Here is a 23,418-nt window from a genome sequence, read left to right on the forward strand (position 1 = left end):
ATTGTCACTAGTTATTATGGGTTTTGCGCCTGGCACAACTACATGCTACGGGTACACCAAGTCAGGGTTAAGCAATTAAATCATACATAACTTTGGATACTTTAAAGATAAAATAATATTTTTTATCTATTATAGTGTCTTTTATTAAATTAAATTATAGCATCCTGAAATGTTGCTAAATTACTGTCCACATGGTGTATATAGCCAGATAAACGGAATACTAGCGTCTGGGAATATTCAAGATAAGTTATGAGTGATAGGCATTCTTAGAAACCAGGGTTTGAGGTGATATGTCGATATGCTCTACCTAAGGAGCAGATATGGACTAAGAAATATAAAAGAAGAAATGTAGATAAAGTTACATTAGGCAAAATACCAAACTAAAACCTAAAACAACCTACTTATTTTAGAGTTACAGTAGGTTGTGTAACGTTTTGGTTTGATCACAAAAATTATATGGAGTACTGTAGCTTTACCGAAATGTAAATTCACACGACGTAGTCATTTTATTCAAAAATTGGTGTAATTTTAATTACCATACGTCTGTCCAAGACTCCATACATGGCAGGAGTTCGCTGACCATCTTGTGCGTACAGATTTCTTGTAACTACATGTAAATGTGCCTGCTGTTGTATATTTGCCGCACTATCCACTCCAAACGTCACGTGCGATCTAAAAAAATAATAAAAGTCATCAATAACAGAATCGTAAAGCCATTCTAATTTGTAAATATAACCTAAAATATATATGGCTGGAATACTTAATTATGAATTAATGATAGCATGGTTAGGATTAAGATTGAATATTTACATTTTTCTGGCGACGTCTGTCTCTCTGTATTGTTCTTTAGGCATCTTTGCATATTATAATATCACAATACAAAAAGTGACATGCCACCGGCCAACGCGTTGTCAAAATTTTCTTCAACTGTCAAAAGTCAAGAAACTGCAGTACAGAAAGTGCGAAGAATTATTATTGTCTATGCCAACCAGATGTTCGTCCTTGAAAAATATTCTTTGGTTTTTTATTATTAATTATTTAAGCCCTCTGATTAAATACCTAGAATATAAAAAACTTTTTTTTTTTTTAATTCACATAAATTAAGTAATTTTAAATAATTTATTTTTATTTACAGAAAAGATTTGTAAAATTACTACGTATAGTTTTGTTGAATAAAGATGCCAATATTTGATTTAATATAATATTAAAATATTGTAGGTATTACCTAGTTTATATTTTGAATTAAGTAGGTATCAAAAGTAAAAAATATATTGAACAAAACAACCCGGAAATAATTACGCGGTCGAGTTGACTGTCTATTATTTTCTGTTACCAGTTACCATAGTGTTACTTAATTTTTTGTGCTCTTGTATTTCCCACGGAGCGCGCCGTTTTTGGCTTGTCAACTGAAAGCCGTGATAATTTTTCGGCTATTTAATTAATAACTGTGCACAATATCTCAAGTCATGGATTACTTTCAAGTGATATAATTGTCAAACGGTCATTGTTTATTCAGTAATTAACTAAATTGCCGCTGTCTTTGTGTCAAATACCAATTTCCCACCGTTGTGTTCTGAGATCGTCAAACATGCCTTTATTGAAAAGAAAAGCCTTTGAGAAATCGTCGGGCCTCGAATTTCTCAGGGACGACGAGGAGGTCTTCCACTGCGAAATAACTGGCGAGATTTTCCGCGACTATGAGTGCGTACTTTCATTTTGCATCTTTGATTTAAAATATTCAAAAAATAACAGAATTTTACGAATGTGTATTTTACTAACCCTCCTTGACTATGTAGTTGACGCAACGAACTATGCGTAACCCAATTTCGGCTAGGTCCATTCGCAGCGTCGGTTATGTTTTATTCAGGAGATTACCGCTTTTTGTTTATTTAATTTCAAAACTAATTAATTATTAACAAACAACTACCTATTCATCAACCTTTCATTAGCACAATGTTTGTTTATTATAGCCACCTGTACTTCGCGCATTTACGTGCTAGTCATTACACAAAGTTCACATTTTTTTAGTTTTTTTTAATGAAAATATCCATAATTTTAGCTACAAACAAAGCTGTGATAAGATATTTAAATAAAATTGCATGTTAATTAAATGTTGTATTATACAAAATTAACCAAGACACAACCTTTAGGCCAGTAAAACTCCTCCAATACTCATTACACAAAAATCACATAACTGTTTTCCTACACTACTGTCATAGGTCATAGATTATTATAACAGACTTCCTAGTAATGGTTGTTGGCCATTTAATCAACCCATTGAGTATTTGCTGCGGATCGAAAACAATATCGTCGTTGAAACTAAAAAAATGTGTAACTTCAATAACACTACTTTACAGGAGAGACAAAAAACCTTATAGTTTTGTGTACAAATATATGGCTATTGAGTTAAATCATCTATGATTTAACAATGTTACAATTTTTTTGGAATTAGGTACACCATTTGCAAGACAGATAGATATTAATGGCCACTAGATGGCATTCAAAGTCAATTTTCGATTAAAACGTAGTTACACATTTTTCTAGTTTCAATGACGATATGTGAATTTGAGCCAGCTATGAGATTCAAACTCATAGCTTTCTCTGAAGCCAGGCAAGAGAGTTTGAAATTATTTTACTATGTTGATGGAGGTGCGCTCACCTATGCACTGAATCCATGGGGCCAGGCACTTTGTTATGGGCAGGTTTTCCAATTTAAATTGATTTTCTCAAAATTACCGATGCTGGGATATATTATCGAGTCAAAAATCATCAATAAACTCAATAATGATATTACTAAATAGGCGATCCGACATGATAGACATCTGAACATAATCTTTTCTATTAAGGGAATACTGTGAGCGAATCATTCTGGTCAACTCCATGGTGTGGTCATGCGAGATGACCGGAAAGCCAAATCTCACATATGCTGAAGCCCTTGAGAGCGAAAAGAATGCGAGACTGTCACTGCGTGATTTCCCCATGGAGCTCCGGATCCCCATCCTCTACCTGGCATCCAAGACCAGACGCTGTACCTTCGCCGAGATGCTGGACGACGTCTTCAACTTTGTGCGGGACAGATATTTCGTCGGTGAAACCGTCGAGGCTTGTCTCGAAGGCGACTCTTGGTCGGAAGGTCACGTATTGTCCGTCACAGCTCCCAAACAGGCACCAGAAGTCATTGTAACTATACCCGGGTAAGCTACTTTTGTTTTTATATTACACTAGCGATAGCCCAGGATTTCGTCTGCGTGAAATACGGATATAAAGAAGACAGACCATAGACAATGATTGGGTCTAGGTACGCACCCTGTACCCAGCCGTTCCATTTCTATGAATAATCAATTACATATAATTGAAACAATCGACAAGGATTGGATGAAGGGGCACGTCTCTACCGGCATCTCACCTCACCACTCCGCCACTGCTATTTGAGCACTTTACCTAGTTGCGGTGAAATGTTGCAAGTGCATTTCTTTAATAGTTTTATATCGTAACTGCGAAACTTTTTGAGATATCAAAATTAAGCTAAATTAGTTTGTTAACTTGTGCTAGTTTCATCAATATTGGTCCTTATTGTTTTTAACTTGCAACAGAACAAAAAAACAGATGTCTGTCTGACGAAACACTTTTTTTGTAGTATTGCGGAAATTGTTATAACGCTTATCAAAAAGGAAATAGAAAAAGCACATATAAATTTTATTATTATAGTAGAACCATTATATATTGGCTTTATGGCGCTGTATGCAGTTGTCAATTCTTTAGCGGAGGTCAGGGTCGTAAAAATATACCTGAAAGTGTGGCGGGAAACGTAGTTCCGTACTCCGCCACTAACATGTCCGTAGCCATTACATAGTGGTAAGGTTATAATATAGATATTGCTAAGGTTTTTACAATTATATATAAAAGTTGGAACACGAACAAGCAATATTCTTTGACTACATTTCAGATCACCGAGTAAATCATCATCCCTGTACAGTTATGAAGTGGAACAGTTTGATACTGAAGAGGACGGTGATGGGCAGGGCCAGGTAGGCATCGTCTCCCATGACAGAGTCCGCCGCACACGGGGCATCTTCACCAGAGACAAAAATAAACTCTTCCTCAAACAGTTTGTGGAACAGGGACCCGGAGGCGTCATTAGGATAAAGGTAATTTAGCTGATATCGTCAGGAATATATTATTACATCCACTCCTAGACATGGTGCATAGTCACCGTAATGTATAGAGGGATGATAATCAAAAGGCGAGAATTGTATGAAGAACAACCGGCAATCTTTATCATCGAGTGATTCTCATTGTGTATGTCAGTGGTATTAAAAGTGTGAACAACTCTTAGGACGCTATAGGCTAATAAAATAATTCCAGACAATTTTTATTCAATGCACGGATGGTCTATCACGTTGTATAATATACAACATAATATAATATTATATTAATATAATACAACATAATATTATTATGCATCGGTGGCCGTTTTCTTCAGGTGATATCAAAATTTTAAATGCTCTTTCCTTATCCAAAAAAAAACATATTGGTTTATTATGAAAGTATTTTTAGCATGCCTTTATTGTGCTGAATAATATTGCAATCTACATATTAGGTATATATTTTTGATAAATTATTCGAAGGAAAAAATTAATTAAAAAACATTTACAGTACATTATTGGGAAATAAAATCTTTATTCAGATATTCTTATCATTTATGATTATCGTGTGTTGCTTGAATCATTAATGCTTGATGTTTCGTCATGTTATTTTCCTCTTCCTCATCCTAAATGTCATCCCCACTCGCATCCAGATTGTTAGCAATGCTGCATCACTTAAAAGTTTTTTCAAATTTGGATTTTTCAACAATATCCGTAAATGTTGGAAAGGACTTTTAGCTGAGATTCAAATTTTATCCCTCATAATTAAACTTGTACCTACGTTTTTTACTTTAGATGATAATCATACTTTGTTTATTTTGTAAATGTCAGCGAAATATACAATTTTTATATTCTCATAACATTTGTTAATCGAAAATCTATAATCCAACAAATTTGCATACCGCAATTTAAATATTCTAACGAAGACTTTACCTCATGATGCCACTGAGTCAAGAGTTTAAGGTCATGATACAAAAGCATGTCCGAGTGGTGATTGCCCATATCTTCACACATAAGTAATTGGTACTGTTCGGTTATCAGGAATACAGCGGAAAACACATTTTGAAAATAGCCGATAAACTGGATTATTTGTTAGGTTAACCTAACCTAATGACATTACCCCAGTCCTGGTATAACCACAAGGGCGTTATACCCTCAACCGGCCCTGCCCTTAGACCAGGTTGAGAACCCTTGCTCGGGCTAGCTGAACTTTAAGTCGGAGGGGGTAGTCAGCTAAAGTTCTTTTCGGCACTATTGAACACACCGTAACAATATTATATTAATTGTCCAAAAAGAATCGCCACCTAGTAATAGGCTGACGTCAGGATCCTTCGAATACTTTATTAACCTTCAATTAAATTTTGTTTCGTACCCACGTGCACGAAATGTCAAAAACAGCTGTTCAACTGTCACCCAGTTTCTATACCGGATTATTTCTCCGTGAAAAAGATCAAGGAATTATTTCAAAATAAAACTCTTTGACAATACGGCTTTAAATATTTATTAAATTATCTTTTCATAGATTTATTTATTATAGTTAGTATTTATAAACAATTTAACACTATATTTTATCTCTAAACAATTATTATAATTATTATATAAACTTATTTTTATATTTATTTATATAGCTACACACTTATATATTATTGAGTCGCCGACTATAAAGTTTGGGAAACCATGTTCCATTTATAGATAATCCGCGAAGTACTTATGACGCAGTACTTAGTGACGTATTCGTTTATGTACGAATATTTTCCATCGACGCATTTAATATCAACGTCACAATTTACGATGACGTCACGGGTATGACGCGACGTTTATTTTCGCGTAGAAAATTTCCGATGAATTTTCAAACTACGCGATTTTATTCTGTGATTCTCCCCGGGAGCTACACAGGTTCAGAGGACTTTCCTCTAATGTTGAAGTTCGACGATTGATTTTGTATAGAAAAACACATCTTTTTATACCCATCATATGGGGTCTCCCCGAAAAACTGACGTCAGAGATGCAAAAATCCCCCACTCTAAATTTATGTTTTCATCGATTATCTAAAGAATCGTTCATAATTTTGATTAAGAAATTATGTCTATGCGTAAGGGTTCAAAGACTTGTCATTGAAATATAGATTTTATTAACTTAAAGTGTAGAAAAAGATAAGAAAAAGCCGTACATGTCTCATGGGAAAAATAGACCAATGGGGCCTTTTTCTGCCTCTTTCCATCAGACCAGGATTCAGGTCTTTGGACCAATTACGGAAAAGCGGTTTATTTCCCTGCTTTTCCGGAAAATTACGAGTATTTAATTAGGTAAAAACAAGCGGCCTACAGGTATCTATAGGTGAAACAAGTTTCATAATCATCGCAAAAGTCCTTCTGGTACTTTTGACATAGATTAGATAAATATCTTCTGATTCATTTATCAGGATTACAATAATGAAAAATGAAAAATTGTCGGTTTAAAACGGTGTGTATTGTTAATACGCACGTCAGAATCAACTGTTCGGGCATATCATAGTAAAGAGAATGAGTCAAAATTCAATCTCGTCTTTTCTTTTATACCCGTACCTTCCGCACCGGTTCTACTCTGTCAAGGGGTAGGTACGATTCAAATTTATACAATTACATTTATGGGACACTATAAACTCGAGATAAAGTTTTAGAGCGGAATGCACAATCTAAGATTTCGTTCCTAAGGATAAGTCGCCGAAAAGCATGACTTAACTATAGACAATCCTGAGTATAGAGTTAAGGAATCCTTAACCATAGACTACTTTTGTTATGAACACGCCCCCTTCTGTATTACCATTTACCACTGACAGCTGCTGTCAAAATAAATTCGCATGTCTATAACACAGTCCATACACTCAAATTCATTTAACAATGTATCTCAATATGGATATTGATAGTGTTAATTCGTTTGGCATGTACTTGCAGAATATTATTTTATTTTTATACGCCAGCCCGCAGAAATAGAAAATACGAGATGAAGAATGACACTTGATGCTAGTGTTACCATGTTAAAAAAAAATCTTGTGGTGCCTGTGGAATCACGTATAATGACTTATAACGGAAACATAAGAGTATTATAATTAAATATTAATATGTATTTATAGTTATTGCATTAATAAAATGCAGTTGTCATATTTTTGTCATCGTTTAACAATAATAAAATAATTTACCTAATTTACCTAACGAGAATTTTTAAATATGGTATTATTTTCAATAAAAATGATCTTAACTAAGGACAGTGTTTCTGCATAGTGTTTTCTGCTAAGGAAATTTTAGTTATGACAAATGTTTCTGCATTCCGCTCTTAGATCTAAGTAATATTCCTACGACAAGTATAGGTTTGCAAGGTTTGGAATTTACCTGTTTAGAGTAACTTTTTACAATTTTAAAATGATCTGTAGGGCTTAATTGACAGATCTAAGAAATAATTTTTATTTGTAAATTAACAAAATAATAATGTCCTCAGACGTACATTATTAGATTTTCGATTCTCGTAATTCCCTTATCTACTTTTTACAAAAGTAGGTACTAAATTCGTACATACTTTATTATAATTAATTACATTAATTTATTATTTAAATTTAGTGTGTGCAGCCGTTACTCACAACATCCAATCATTAGATTTTAATTACGACGTCATCTGATATTATATTTTATTTATTCAAGATATTTTACAATATTCTGCGTCAAAAACATTGCAAGTGAAATTTCAAATTCTTTCACGTAAACAAAATTCGATTTTATGTAATTCAAAAATGGATTAGTTATGAATTGACATTTGTTTACAACATTTAGCTAATGATATCACATAAGTCGTTTACATATTATTATTTATTTTTTAATTACTCACATTCTTCTTACAAGACCGTTTGGTCCACCTGAAAGAAATCATCCATAGTTCACTCTGAGTGGCTGTAAGTCGCTCAGACTGTACTACGGGACTTATTACATGTTCATTATAGCTTCGTCTAGAGGTAGGCTTCGCAATTTCATACAAAATCGACATTTACGATCGGACTGAAATAGTTGTGACGTCACATAATCGTCGCAAGAAATGTCGGCTGACAACCTAACCTAACCTAACCTAAACTAACCCAAACTAACAAATAATCCACTATATCGGGTATTTTCAAAATGTGTTTTCCATTGTATTCCTGATAACCGAACAGTACCAAGTAATTTTAATAATGTTATAATCTGGACCGCTTCGTCTAATAGAATTTTAAATTTGATATATTTTGTCTAGTCTACTTGAATCCTTATCAATCACCCATCTTTGTTTAAATATAAAGTAGTCGGCCGCAGGTGTGTATTTAATCCAGTTCAGAAACCCAATAAGTTTTGTGAATGGCTTACAATTATTCCTCGTAATAATTCTGTTAATATGGTAATTTTTTATTTTACCTTATTACCTTACTTATCTACTTATGTATGACTAAGCATAGGGGCCTAAGTATAGTCAACTGAAATCACCAGAATGAGTAGACCGACATATTGTTTTGAAAGTTGTAGGATTTGATTTGATCGAATAAATTTTTATTTGTCTTTCAGGAGGATGCCGTTATGAAATACAACATAAACAAAGTGAAATTCGACCAGATATTCACTGGTGCGTCGCCCGTGTTCCCCGCGTCCAAGAAGTTTGATAAGTTTACCGTAAACAACATGAACAACAAGGGTAAATTACCAAACGGTCAGAAAAAGCCCAACCAGAAGTCGCATCAGCAGAGCATGGACAAATTCGTCTCCAAAGTTGATAAATTTGATAGTAAGCTTTTGCCCTTATAAATTTCAGATTTGGTAGTTACCATATCGAGTGCTTAAAGTCAGACAACGTTATCTACAAAAAAGTGTTTTTTTTTTTTTTTTGAGATAACGTTATTTTACATTTACGGCTACATGATAGTCAAACAATGTTATGTCAATCTTTTCTAATTTCTTATTAAATCTTCAGTAAAGTTTAACGCTAACTACATAAGTTACCCTTGTTTTCATATTTTTTAAAAACTATCCCTATAAATTTTAACATCATCATAAGCAAGATAAATGTACAATACACAATAAATTATAAGATATTAACATTAGGTTTTAAATAAACATTTCCCTTGTTGAGTTACAAGAACCTAAAATAACGATTTTTGGCTCTCCTGTAAAGTTGCACTTTTGTAGATAGTGTCGTTTGACACTAAGGCCTCGATATTAGGATATACTTTCATTATTTCATCAATCATTTTGTTCAGAACGGGATTTTGTTTTTCTACATTAAAGAATTTTCTATAGTCTGTCGAACAAGATCTTCTTGTCAACGTGTTAAAACTGTGAACTAATAATAAGCCCCTCCTGTTTTTAACAGCACTTCGATTGCAATGACTTCTGGTTATAGACGAGTTGTCCACGTGTTAAAACTGTGAATTAACAAGCCCATTCCATTTAGTTAATCGCACTTCGACGACAGCGACTTCCGGCTATCACCTAGATCTTCTTGTCGGGCAGTAGATTAAAAATTTACACATTCGTGCTGCAAGACAGCGTATGAGGGTTGATTTTTCATCTTTGGGTCCAGCCCTGGATCCACAGTCATGTATTTCACCAGGCTATATACTCACACCTGTGATTTGCCGGCACAAGATATCGTGTTCCGGTGTATGGCAATAAACTAAGTATTATGGATTTAAAGTATCAGAAACCTTGGGCAGTCAATAAGAAAGGGCAAGATGTGTCAAAACGGCAGTAGATATGTTAACACTAACTGGGGTTTCCCAAACTTTTTCAGACTGCTCTCTTTTATAGCATATAATATATCATCACTCCAAAGTCAATGTCAGTAAAAACGATATGTACATTTTAAAATTAAATTTGAAATAAAATACGATGTGATTGTACTTAAAAACACCTAAAATGACACAATTATTAAAAACCAATGACGTGCCATGCTTGTTCATATACAAGCAGAGGGTTTGACCATTTAAAAACACATAAAATTACAGAAATACTAGGTATAAACCTTGATTTTAAAAAACAATGTTCTTTTTATGAACAAACATTGGTATGACAAGTGATGACATCAAAATACATAAAATATATCATGCAGATGTAGGGAAGTATTGTTTTCCTCATTCGAATATCCTACCACTCAGACTCATTCACCCTTGTAGACCCTTGCCTCACCCTTGGATTAGAGTGATGATTTGCCCTTATTTTAAGAGTCATTGCTGTAGACAATATTTAAACTACCTCTACTTCTTGTGCACAGGTAGGTCCGTTCTTGTTGTAACAATATAAAAATATTAATATATCTATATATAATAAGAAATAACCAAAGCACTCGAACACTGTACTTTCGATAAATTTTGATATCCATTAAAAACCCACTTAGGGTTTTCAAAGTATTAATAATATTACAATTTATAATAAGTATACAAAGTCATAATATTGTTTAAACGAATAAGAAAATGTATTCTGTCTCTATCTATGCGTATAGTATTTAAGCAAAGGCCAAACGGCCTATCTGAATAGTTTTGATAATGGTGTTACAACCGAAATAGCTATCGACAAACCTTTTTAAAAAACCTGTTGAATTTAATATTAATTATATTTTCATTTCTTTTAAAATGGAACTCTACCAAGTAAATGCTAACTCAATTAATAAAAATATTCATTTATCAACTACTGAATATTATGATAAAATAAATTTCCATATTATTCTATCATATAAAAAAAATTATATTTTAGCAGTCAATCAATAATATATTTATTTTCCTCCTACGAGGGTGGGTCAATAAGTCCTTAGAAAAGCCGACAGGTGGCGCGACTAGTACTGCAAGCGGTTTGTTTTCATGCAGCGGCACTACCGATTCAGTATGCTGCGAAGTTTCAATCAGATTGGTCGGGTTGTTGTGTGTTTCTCTTACATTTAAAAAAAAAATTTGCTCGTGGAAAATGGAAAAATGGAAAATGGAGAAAATTGAGTTTAGAGTTGTTATTAAACATTTTAATATAAAAGGGTTAACAGCAAAGGAAATAAAAAATGAGTTGGATTAAGTTCACGGCATATCTGCTCCTTCACTTGCAACTATTTATAACTGGTTAAATGAATTTAAACGTGGTCGTACATCAACAAAGGATGAACCACGCTCGGGACGTCCTGTAGAGGTGACTACACCAGAAATGATCAATAAAATCCACGATATGGTGTTAAGTGACCGAAGATTAAAGTTGAGTGAGATAATTGAGGTTACAGGGATCTCAAAAGGTAGCGTCATTTCTATTTTACATGACAAATTGGGCATGAAAAATATTTCTGCAAGATGGGTGCCGCGTTTGCTCACAGTCAACAATAAACGCAGTAGGGTGGTGGCCTCTAAAGCCCTGTTGTCGCTCATGCAACGCAATCCGGATGAATTTTTTCGTCGCTTTGTGACTGTAGATGAAACATGGATACACCACTATACTCCCGAGACGAAAGAACAGTCAAAGCAGTGGATTGCGAAGGCAAACCATGTCCAAAGAAGGCGAAAACCGTAAAATCAGCTGGTAAGGTTATGGCTACTGTATTTTGGGATGCACGTGGAATTATTTTCATTGACTATTTGGAAAAAGGAAAAACAATAACAGGGGATTATTATGCATCTTTATTGGACCAGCTAAAAAACAAAATTGAAGAAAAACGGCCTCATTTAAACAGGAAAAAAATCCTCTTTCATCAGGACAATGCCCGTGTTCACACATGTTTACGATCAATGGCTAAAATTGAAGAATTGAAGTTCGAATTGGTCGACCACCCACCGTATTCGCCAGATTTAGCCCCCAGTGACTTTTTCCTTTTCCCAAACTTAAAAAAATGGCTAAGTGGACAACGTTTTTTTTCAAATGAAGAAGTCATCGATCGGACAAATGCTTATTTTGAGGACCTTCCGAAAACTTATTTTTCTGACGGTTTAAAAAAAATTGAGAAACGTCTAACCAAGTGTATTGAGCTCCAAGGAAATTATGTTGAGAAATAAAAAAAAAATACAAAAATAAAACCTGTTTTAATGCTTTTTTCTAAGGAATTATTGACCCACCCTCGTACGATTCTACGTATATATTATATATATATGCATATTGTAGGTAGGTATGTACATAAATGATTGAATATTGAGGATAATTCAAACTGTTATCATCTACGTGTAGATAATAGTTGAATGGAATTTATATCTTACATTTTATAAAAATTGATAAAAATTTCACGATATAAATTTTTATACATAAGAGTTTACTACTAAGATAGTTTGTATGAGTCACCATTGCAATATATTCAAAGATTAACCATCTTCTATGGGGTTGGAGTCTTTTACCCCGTCCATCGAATAGGCCAAACTGAATCGTTTATTACCCACTAACCTTATGCTGTTTCCGTTTACAACTAAATTTACTAATTAGTCGAGCGTTCGTGGAGCTGCGTGCGAAACTGTATACAGAAATCGCTTCATGTTCCATAATGCTCCATTCAAATAACGGTGTTTGTACATGCACGTCTATTTGTAACAAGTATTCCTTATATAGAAACAGAAAAATATTTTTTTTCTATGGTCACTTTTTGATGTCTATGGGCGCTTAACTGTCAAATAAACGATAAATTTTCGCATTTTGCCGCTAGATATCTCTAGTAGTCCCTATATGTTGAACTCGCTATTACATATTTTCATATTTCTTTTATTTTTCGATTTAATACTACATTATGGCCGGATAATCCGAATGCCGAATATTATTTATTATTGAATAAATATAATCATTACAATATAAACAAATAAAAGTAAATGGTTATCGTGATAGTATACCTACCTACTATATAATTATTATGCATAAATCGATTCCAGCACAATCATGTAAATTGAGTTGTTAAAAATATAATATTATATTTATTAGATTTTCATGAATCTACGTCTGATGTGTATTTACTAACAAAACTCTTGAATTCGAAAGCGTCGCCGCTTTTATGAAATTTGCGGCATTGTAGATTAGCCTCATCTACGAAAGCAATGTTTAGTATAAATAAAGCAGTCATGATTGAATAAAATGAAGCACCAATTATAGGATCAATTGTAAAATAGATAATACCACTAGACAATAATGAAAATAATTCACTGAATCATAATGAAATACGGAAAAAAACAAGTACATATGACAATTATCAACAAACGCGGGCTGTCAGTTGCAATCTGTCAAACATCGACTTTATTATATTATTACGAATTATATTTGTACCAGCCACTTATTTTACGTATGTCGACACTCACCTGTCACTTATTCAATCTACTTATATATGCAAATGTAAACACCGCGTATTCGACAATTCCGAATTTGCAGCGACATATCACCGAAGTTAGGCCACCGTCTAGTTTTATGTCAAGTACCTGATACATTATTCGTAGTTTGACAGGTAGTGAAGTGCATAGGTATATTTCTAAAACAACGTACAATTAATTATCATACATCATGAATATATGCCCAACGTTTACGTAAATAAATGTACTGTAGCGATCTGTCAAAAATCATAGACAGTGAGAAATAAATCGGATGCGCCGTGTTCTATGGATTTTGTGCGAAAATTAAATATCGCTTGTTCTCGGCACATACGATTAATTCTGATGCAGTCTGTGAAGAAAAAAATACGCTTAAAATGGTATTTATTACCTAATTCATTTTGGCCCACAATTGCACTCGTATTACGATAAATTATATTGAATATGCAATGACGATTCACTTCTTACCAAGTGCTAGATATCGCAATGTTACTGTTAATCGTTCTTCTACACTTATGGCATTTCTAAATTGTGTGTCTTGTTTTTTGGCAAAAGGTCCAATCTTGCAAACTAAAGTTCACAAATTGAGTTGGATCTTCGATTTTAAACTCTGACATTAAACGGAAGGCACCTAGTTCTTCTCGTCGCTGAATCCATTCCCGCACCCATTTAGACCGTTTTTTCCTCCTTTTTGTTGCCAAAAGACTTAAAATAATAATACTCGCTGCTTTCTTTTTTGACATTCCCATATTGACAACTGACATACCGTTTTTGAGAAGTATACGAAATAAGTGTCCGAATAAGTTACAATGCCATATGTAAACACCGTATATATTTATTCCAAATGTTGCCATTGAATAAAGTGTAGAGACTTTATTTCAATGAGAAGTATACGAGAATTTTATGTCAGATCCATGCAGGTGTAAACAGTGAGTGAAATTTTATGTCAGACACATAAAATAAGTATAACGGTATAAGTGTCAGATGTAAACGTACCATTATATGCCTAAGTTCTTTATACATATCAATTAGTCGTTATTACATTTAGATAAACAATCACAACTGGCTGTGTGTAATTATGAAGTGCCAATACAGAATATAACATCTTGTGATTGCTGTCAAGTACAGTAAAATTAATTCGAAATAAAGAGGACTGAAAAATTCCAAAATATTAAATGTAAGAATAAAAGAAATCGATTTCAAAAGAAAAAACTATCATACTTCAACAATTTAATATTAGGTAATAAAATATGAATGCAATGTATGTATGTATTTATCAACTTGCGGATACAGGAATTTTGTGATACCAAATGTAAAATGTTGCATAAGTAACAATTGAATAAGAAAATTGTTTATTTAATTCGATATAACAAATCATACCTTCATAACAAAACAATATGTATAGGTAATTATGGCCATATATGAGGCGTCTAATTCCAAAAAGCGAAAGTCCACATAAGGTCAAAATCAAGAAAAAAATATGCACGTATTCTTTGTATAATTTTACACAATATGTATTGATCTATAAATTCCAAAACGCGACAAAACCCTACGAAAAAAAATATAAGTCTAGATTTATTGCAAAAAGCGCCAAGTCCATGTTTCTTATTATTTAAAGCATGGTTGATTTCGCACGTGCTTAAGCCAACCAATAAGGCAACGTTCAATATTGGAAAGGGCGTCTCCCATGCTGTAGCATCCGGTAAACTCATGACAGTGCCACGGAAATATGTGCCTTATGCGAAATAAATTAAAAAGTGAGGTACAAGTAGCGCTACGTCCAATTTTATTTTGCCTATATTTATTACATTTAAGAGTTTATCGGCTGAAACAAATTACCATTTGGTTCTAATTTCGACATAGAATACAACGGAAAAAATAATCTCACGTTAAAACAAATAATTGAAGCTTGAAACATAAAAACGTTGTTTCCCGCAAATATCGAATTGTGGACCTGTCGCTTTTTGTAATTAGACGCCTCATATCATGGATGGTTGTAAAATAAGAAACTAATATATGAGTGTTTTGAGTGAATCTAAGAATCTAAAGTCTAATTTATCATTCACCACATTAAAATTTGTTTTACAACGTATCAAGTATGAGTATCGAAATTCACATTTACCAAGTGATTAACTTATTTCGTAAATTATCATGAATTACCCCTAAGTAAATGCCAAATCTCTTCTGAAGTACCTTCTGAACCTAGTGCTTCATTTTTCAGTTTCTCTTTTATAGTATTTAGGCTCCATCTTGTATGATTTTCTTCACCACCTTTGGTGATTCTTCTCTTATACCAGGTATGATAACGTTAATGAATTAATTCCAGGTACTAAACCTAAAGGAATGGACGCCAACAAAGACAAATTGCACAAACTGGACCAGAAATCGGGGAAGGTGCAAAAGAAACAGGCGGATGAGAAGACACTGAAGGAAGAAATGAAGAGGGTAGGAGAGGAAATGCGACAGAAGAAAATTGAGGAGAAGCTCATGAAAAGGGAGAGATCGTTGAAGCTCGCTGCTTACGTCAAAGAGTGGAACAAACAGAAAGATGACCTGGAATTGGAAGATCATAAGGTGACCATGACGTGTTCTAATTCATCTGTAATATTAGTGGCTAATAATAAAGCCTTGTTTTTATCGGGGAAGTCAACTGTAGTATACTTTGGCAAGTACTAATTATCGTTTAACACATAATTGATGAGAGTAGAGTACTAGATCTTGGTAGAGTAGAGTAAGATTGCACGGTGGGATAGTAAATTTTACCGTTTTCCCCCACCACCAATTACCTACGATCAAGTGTTACCAGATGAATTGTTGAAAATTCAATATTTGTTTTTTGACAATAATTTGGGTGTGAAAATAAACAATTTTACTTGATGAAAATTACTATTAAAGCGTGCATTCAGTTACAATCTCAGAAATATCTTTATATTAGAAATAACAAATAACTTTTTTAAATTTTGTTGATACCTAATAACTCTAACCGTTCCACCAAGGATCAGCAGTTTTAAAGCGACACTTAATTTTAATTTTCTATTGCATAGGTTTTAACATAATTGTTTAATTTGCATTTTAATGCCCATTATATTAAGTTTAGCTTCTGCACATGGATGTCAAGCACAATTTTTTTTATCCTGTGATTTATTGATTGCAGCCTCTGCCCCAGACTATTCCCATCGAATTGGCCGGCATCCCGAACAAGTACTTTGGCAAGTTCATGGCAGTCCTTGAATTCTTGGACGTGTTCGCCAAGGCCATCTGGTTGAAGGACACGTTCCACGGGGGCGTTGACGTGGAGCTGCTGCGGAGGGCGCTGACGGTGCGTGAGGTGGCCGGGCCCCTCTTCGAAATCTGTCAGATGCTGCTCTCCGCCATATTCAAGCTGCAGGAGGAAGAGGCGGAGGATTGCAATGAAGACAAGAACTTGCAGAACGCCGACGGTGAACATAACCAAATGTCTTTTCTTTTTTCAAAATACAATTACTTTTGTATAATGCCTTTGTTGTAGTCGAGAGTCATAAAATTATGTGCAAAGATGTTGCCGATAGACTGATCTAACTAGTACATACAATCAGCAACATGTTTCTTGTTTAAATGTGATCTCTAAGCCGGCTCTCACATCAAAACTCGTCTCGCCTGCAATGTGACGGAATACGTCGATGTGACGTCATCGTCATTCACAAAACACACATCTTATGGACCTTCGCACACTGCTGGAATAAAATATTTTAGTTTGAAAAAAACATCTGGAGGCACATGCAACTATTTTCACCCGACACGCAGCGCAGGTATAATCCCGAAATGTCACACTTCGGCATTCGTTTTGGCTTCCCGAGCGACCTCACTGCCCTCGCACGGCCTTGTACGCACATAAGAAATTTGCATGTTGCGCTCAGTTTTGATTTATGACTATTATCCCAGTCGAGACGATTTTCAATGTGGGACTGGGCTAACAGTTTCTATTGGCATTTAAAGTAACAGCATATGAGGAAAGATTGCCACCAAGCTGACTTGCTAACAAGCTGATGTTTTATAATTGTTAACACAGGCGACTGAGGTTATTTATGAACCAATCAAATCAAGCATCAACACGATCGAGTTGTTGGTAGCTGAATTGTTCTATGTAATTACTCTTTAAAGTCGATGATTGCTCACGACACTTAGTATGCATCGTTGGATCTGCGAGGATGTTGGTGCAATTAGGCCTCAACATAAATAGTGGAATAGTTAAGCTGACTCGCACATTAAAATTTCGATTTACAGCGAATTTCCGAATTATCCGTGTTCTTATTAACGAGGTTTTACTGTATATCTCTATAACTATTTTTTTGGGCGACAGTTTTATGAAAACCTTCGTCTGCTCCGATTTGTACCACGGCAATGATATCAATATTTTTGTATTACAGATGTGAAAGACAATCCAGAAAATGTTGACATGAATGTAGACTACGGAGTTCATCTTGCTACCGCCGCATCAAGATGGCCGCAGACGTACCTGGCAACATCTTTAAATCAACTTCCAATTGATTCACAAACCTTCAGCGAAGTGTTAAGGTGATTATTTTCCACTGAATGAAAGCCTTCATGACATGATGCATACCTATGTATTTTTATTGTTATTTTGTATGTCTTTAACAGGTTACATCTACTATCGTCAGGCTGCAATGGCGGAGAGCAAAGCGTAAAGTGGCGTTACCAACAGAGGGGTGGATACAGCTCACATAGCGACCCCGGCCTCATGCTGCGAATCAAAAAACCTCATATCATCAGAGCACTCGCTAAGAAGCATCTCACGCAGCTGCCGATTTGTAAATATTTTGAATTTTTACTTTATGACACTTTCATAATCAGGGATCATGATAAATTTTTGATTTGAATGATATCAGGCCGGGCCGTAATTTTAATTCATTTACGACATTTGATTTTTTAGATATTATCAAATGCAATATAATATGGATTGTATCGTTATTGTCATTCATAGTGGAGGGGTGTCAGAGCTTAGGATGGTCCATAGCCTCCTGCACTCATCATCTCTATTTTGACTTATCCTTCTCAATCCACTTCCAATCTGCCATTCCGACCGTGCTCATAATGGCCTGTATAATTCAACCGAATGGGAATGGCTGGAGCAACATTCAACTCGATGCGGAATGTCTGGGACTTACGATTGTTCTCGGTCAAAACCAAATGCCGCCTATTCGACGCTTGCATTCTGACGATGCTGCTTTACGGTAGCGGATCATGGCACCTTACTATACTGAGTATAATATGATACCTATACTGAGCTTTGAAAACAGATGTTTGCGACTGATACTGGGTGTGCAGTGGCATGACTTTAGGAGCAATGAGGAGATAAGAAGAGAACGCACCAAGCAGCCTCTCATCACGCTGAGAGTGAAGAGGCGACGTTAGACCTGGCTCGACCAAGTGCTGCGGATGCCAGAAAAGAACCTCAACCTGGCTTGCCTGTTAATGCCTGTTGAAATACTATCTACAGAGTGTATACGGCGGAGCTACAGCATGCTGGTTTGACCTGGAACGAAGCAAGAAGACTGGCGAGAGACAGGGATTCTTGGGCGCCGCGTGGTGTCCATATGCTCCAATTAGGGGCGGATATGGCCAAAGAAGAATTCAACCGCCTTAACTTGCGTCTCCCAACACTCCTCCGCCAAGGTGGCCAATTTTTGAACGAAGCAGTAGTTAGGAGTTCGAATAGAGTTAAATAAACCCAACAAACCTGCTTGCAAACGCAAGAGTAGTTTTAAAGGAAATATTCTGCGTATAGAGCTTCGAATGCATCGAGGCCTGAACAAATACTAACCATAAGTGTGAGTAGTAAGCATTCGGCACGCTTATACCTCTGCTCTATGCATTAGAGTAAAAATAACACTTTCAACAGTATTAGTTATATAAAAGACATGTAATAGATAAACAGCCTTTCTACAATATTACGTTCTGATGTTTACCATATGTCAAACCGACGACCGCGAGCGTCCCTTCCATCAAAGCATAATATGTAGCTCAAAAAACTTACTGCAGTCTTAAGGGCCGGTTGACAAAATATAAAATTTCACATACTTTAATCGAAGTAGGGGCCGCGCAATGGGTTCCGTAGTGCTTCGTTCAAAAATCTCCCTCCTGGCGGCTTCACACCAAAAACTTTCCAGCAGGTTGATCCAAGTCCATTCGTTGAACAAGTATTGGTACTATACATTGAGACTTTCACGCTTGTGTTTTGTATTTGGGTTATTACTTACTACTTACTAGTACTTTCCTCCTACCTTCTTATTTATTGAGAATACCCTATGCAACAAGTCTGAAACCTCGATAAGGGAAGAAGAAGATAACGCACATGGTAATGAGTCAATTCCAAAAGAATACCAGACTGCGGTATCTAAGATGTTTTGGTGGTTTTCTTGATGACTTGCAATCATTTGTTTCAGCCTACAAACTAAAGATTTTGGATTGCCTGATAAATCAAATTCTTAGCTACGCAACGATCCGAGACATCGTTGAAGAGAGAATTGAGAAGATCAGGAATCTAAAGAACGATATCAGGAATCTGCAGGTAACTATTTCAAATTTTTATATTACCTTAAGAGCATACTTCAGTGAAACGGCAAATAATTTTCAACTGTAGGTGCGACGAAATTTCGGACTCGCTCTCAATCGGAGAGCGAAAGTTGGGCTGTGAACACGTCAATTTGTTTCGTGATGGCGATGGGGGTATTAATTCTTAAATCGTGTATAGATGACTAAAAAATGTTACCCATTTTCTTGAAAAAGAAAACATGTCAATGAATATATTATAATTGTTACTAATAGAACAATAAACAGAACATTAAATGGACGCATGTCTGATTTATATGACAAATTATATTTCGTTCGGCACGAGTCATTTGCACAATCCGCGCATCGCCTAGCCACGATCTTTTTAGACCATGCCTCAACCGAGGTATAGCCTTAACTTTTTCTATGCTTCGCGATATTACTATGGCAGTATCTGACAGGCTGCAGATTTTTAATGACACTCGGAACTTTTCTGTACATCACACGAATTGAACACAGGGCATGCGTCGTCGGCCCTCAAATCGGTTTGAAAATGGCCGCCATTTTATGATGAAAGTACTAGCGCACTGCGATCCGACCGGCTTGGATTTCTGTTGAACACCCCACCAGCTTCTTACAGTATTTTTTCGGTACGATTCGGGTTGTTCATGCAGGTGCTTGTCAATAAATACAGTATAACCTCGATAATTCGAAATCCAAGGGACCCTGAAAATTTGATTTCGAATTAGCGAAAATCGCTATAAATCGAATTTTCCGAAAAAAATAATTTTTTCGTCAATTTGTATGGAGACGATACAGTATTGAAAAATAGTGTTACGTGGTATTTACCAGTGAAAAAAGTAATTCAATGGTGAACTAGTTCGAAATATGTGTTTTTTACACTTTGTAATTAAGCACTAATTACTGAGTAATCAGACATTCAGTTAGTTAGACTAGTTAGTTAGTTAGACACCAAGAATACAAATTTTTAAATAAGAATCTTCCTTTCGAAAATCTAATCTAGATTCATACAAATTCACAGTAAAAACGGGTACCTATGTAGGTGTGTATTGTATTTAAAATAAAATTCTTTACTATTCTATAAACAATAATAAAAATGTCAAGTGAATTCATTAAGTCAATTAGTGAACTAGTCCTGTCAAACAAAGGGTCACTGTGTATTCATTATTGCCAGTTTAATCTAAACATTCAGTTGTTATCAACTTCAATTTTAAAAGATAAGAAACTCATTGTTTATTAAAATACATATTAAAAACGTAATTCTGTCAGTTATAAAAAATGACACAAGTTATTTACTTAATAATTACGAAATTTCGTAAATAAATGTTTTTTTTTCACTGAAAACCATTTAGTGGCTATGTGCTAAGATTACCTTGTAAAACAACATTATTTTCACATTAATAAAATAATGGATTCTGAATTTACATGAATGACAAGTAAATGTACGAGGGTGGGTCAATAATTCCTTAGAAAAAAGCATTAAAACAGTTTTTATTTTTGTATTTTTTTTTTATTTCTCAACATAATCTCCTTGGAGCTCAATACACTTGGTTAGACGTTTCTCAATATTTTTTAAACTGTCAGAAAAATAAGTTTTCGGAAGGTCCTCAAAATAAGCATTTGTCCGATCGATGACTTCTTCATTTGAAAAAAAACGTTGTCCACTTAGCCATTTTTTTAAGTTTGGGAAAAGGAAAAAGTCACTGGGGGCTAAATCTGGCGAATACGGTGGGTGGTCGACCAATTCGAACTTCAATTCTTCAATTTTAGCCATTGATCGTAAACATGTGTGAACACGGGCATTGTCCTGATGAAAGAGGATTTTTTTCCTGTTTAAATGAGGCCGTTTTTCTTCAATTTCGTTTTTTAGCTGGTCCAATAAAAATGCATAATAATCCCCTGTTATTGTTTTTCCTTTTTCCAAATAGTCAACGAAAATAATTCCACGTGCATCCCAAAATACAGTAGCCATAACCTTACCAGCTGATTTTACGGTTTTCGCCTTCTTTGGACATGGTTTGCCTTCGCAATCCACTGCTTTGACTGTTCTTTCGTCTCGGGAGTATAGTGGTGTATCCATGTTTCATCTACAGTCACAAAGCGACGAAAAAATTCATCCGGATTGCGTTGCATGAGCGACAACAGGGCTTTAAAGGCCACCACCATATTGCGTTTATTGTCGACTGTGAGCAAACGCGGCACCCATCTTGCAGAAATGTTTTTCATGCCCAATTTGTCATGTAACATAGAAATGACGCTACCTTTTGAGATCCCTGTAACCTCAATTATCTCACTCAACTTTAATCTTCGGTCACTTAACACCATATCGTGGATTTTATTGATCATTTCTGGTGTAGTCACCTCTACAGGACGTCCTGAGCGTGGTTCATCCTTTGTTGATGTACGACCACGTTTAAATTCATTTAACCAGTTATAAATAGTTGCAAGTGAAGGAGCAGATATGCCGTGAACTAAATCCAACTCATTTTTTATTTCCTTTGCTGTTAACCCTTTTATATTAAAATGTTTAATAACAGCTCTAAACTCAATTTTTTCCATTTTTCCATTTTCCACAAGCAAATTTTTTTTTAAATGTACGAGAAACACACAACAACCCGACCAATCTGATTGAAACTTCGCAGCATACTGAATCGGTAGTGCCGCTGCATGAAAACAAACCGCTCACAGTACTAGTCGCGCCACCTGTCGGCTTTTCTAAGGACTTATTGACCCACCCTCGTACCTTGATTGACATCCCCTGCAATAATAATATTGATGCTTGGATAAGTAACTTGTGTCATAGTATATTAGGGGTTTATGGGTTTTTCCACAACTTAAACTTTGGGTTTTGCTTCCCATCAGTAAATTTGCAGGTGTTTGCCTACTTAATTGCACTCATAAAATTTATTACTTTCCAAGAAAATAAGTATTTTACTATTATTTATTTCGATTTATATGGATAAAAATGGCCTTTGGGACCAAATTCCATTTTGAATTACGAAATAACGAAAATTTCGATTTATAACGAACTTTTTGTATGAAAAATGATTTTTGGGGGTTAAAATTGACGAAAAATTCGAAAAACGGCGAAATTCGAAATATCGTTTTTCGAATTATCGAGGTTCTACTGTATATTTATTTTAGTATATTGGTAGTCGATGCTAAGAATAGTTGATCATATTGGATGCCTAATATTATTAGTATTGAAATATTACGATTTTTTTGCAAAATGTCGACCAAAATGATGACAATGAATTTTATTGAGTATAGGGCACATTGCGCATTATGGGATATAACCCATAAAGACTATACGAACAAACTGAAGCGCAGGTATATTATCTATGACTTCACGAAGTGAAAGCTGTGATGAACGAATGTAGACAGTAAAATGGATTCATCTCCTCTGCGCAT

General features: G+C 34.9%; 2 protein-coding genes across 3 annotated transcripts in view; one reads left to right on the top strand and one right to left on the bottom strand.

Annotated features, from left to right (window-relative positions):
• Positions 1-932, bottom strand: part of Polr3A (RNA polymerase III subunit A) — a 31,831-nt gene extending 30,899 nt beyond the window's left edge. Inside the window, exons 1-2 of the mRNA XM_085948451.1 lie at positions 811-932; positions 537-672 (exon numbers count right to left, since the gene is read on the bottom strand). Of these exons, the coding sequence (XP_085804577.1) occupies positions 537-672; positions 811-854 (180 nt within the window). The 5' untranslated portion in view covers positions 855-932. The remainder of the gene's footprint in view (positions 1-536; positions 673-810) is intronic.
• A 448-nt stretch (positions 933-1,380) lies between these two features.
• Acf (ATP-dependent chromatin assembly factor large subunit) overlaps positions 1,381-23,418 on the top strand; it is a 57,572-nt gene continuing 35,534 nt past the window's right edge. For both annotated transcript variants that reach the window (XM_085948449.1, XM_085948450.1), the window contains exons 1-9: positions 1,381-1,701; positions 2,847-3,194; positions 3,947-4,148; positions 8,705-8,921; positions 15,764-16,011; positions 16,592-16,877; positions 17,844-17,991; positions 18,076-18,245; positions 19,881-20,005. In XM_085948449.1, coding sequence (XP_085804575.1) covers positions 1,589-1,701; positions 2,847-3,194; positions 3,947-4,148; positions 8,705-8,921; positions 15,764-16,011; positions 16,592-16,877; positions 17,844-17,991; positions 18,076-18,245; positions 19,881-20,005 — 1,857 coding nt within the window. In that variant the 5' untranslated portion in view covers positions 1,381-1,588. The remainder of the gene's footprint in view (positions 1,702-2,846; positions 3,195-3,946; positions 4,149-8,704; positions 8,922-15,763; positions 16,012-16,591; positions 16,878-17,843; positions 17,992-18,075; positions 18,246-19,880; positions 20,006-23,418) is intronic.

Source organism: Rhyacophila brunnea, unplaced genomic scaffold (assembly GCF_057557595.1).
Source record: "Rhyacophila brunnea isolate RB1 unplaced genomic scaffold, BYU_Rbru_1.0 scaffold_20, whole genome shotgun sequence".
NCBI classification, from domain to species: Eukaryota; Metazoa; Arthropoda; class Insecta; order Trichoptera; family Rhyacophilidae; genus Rhyacophila; species Rhyacophila brunnea.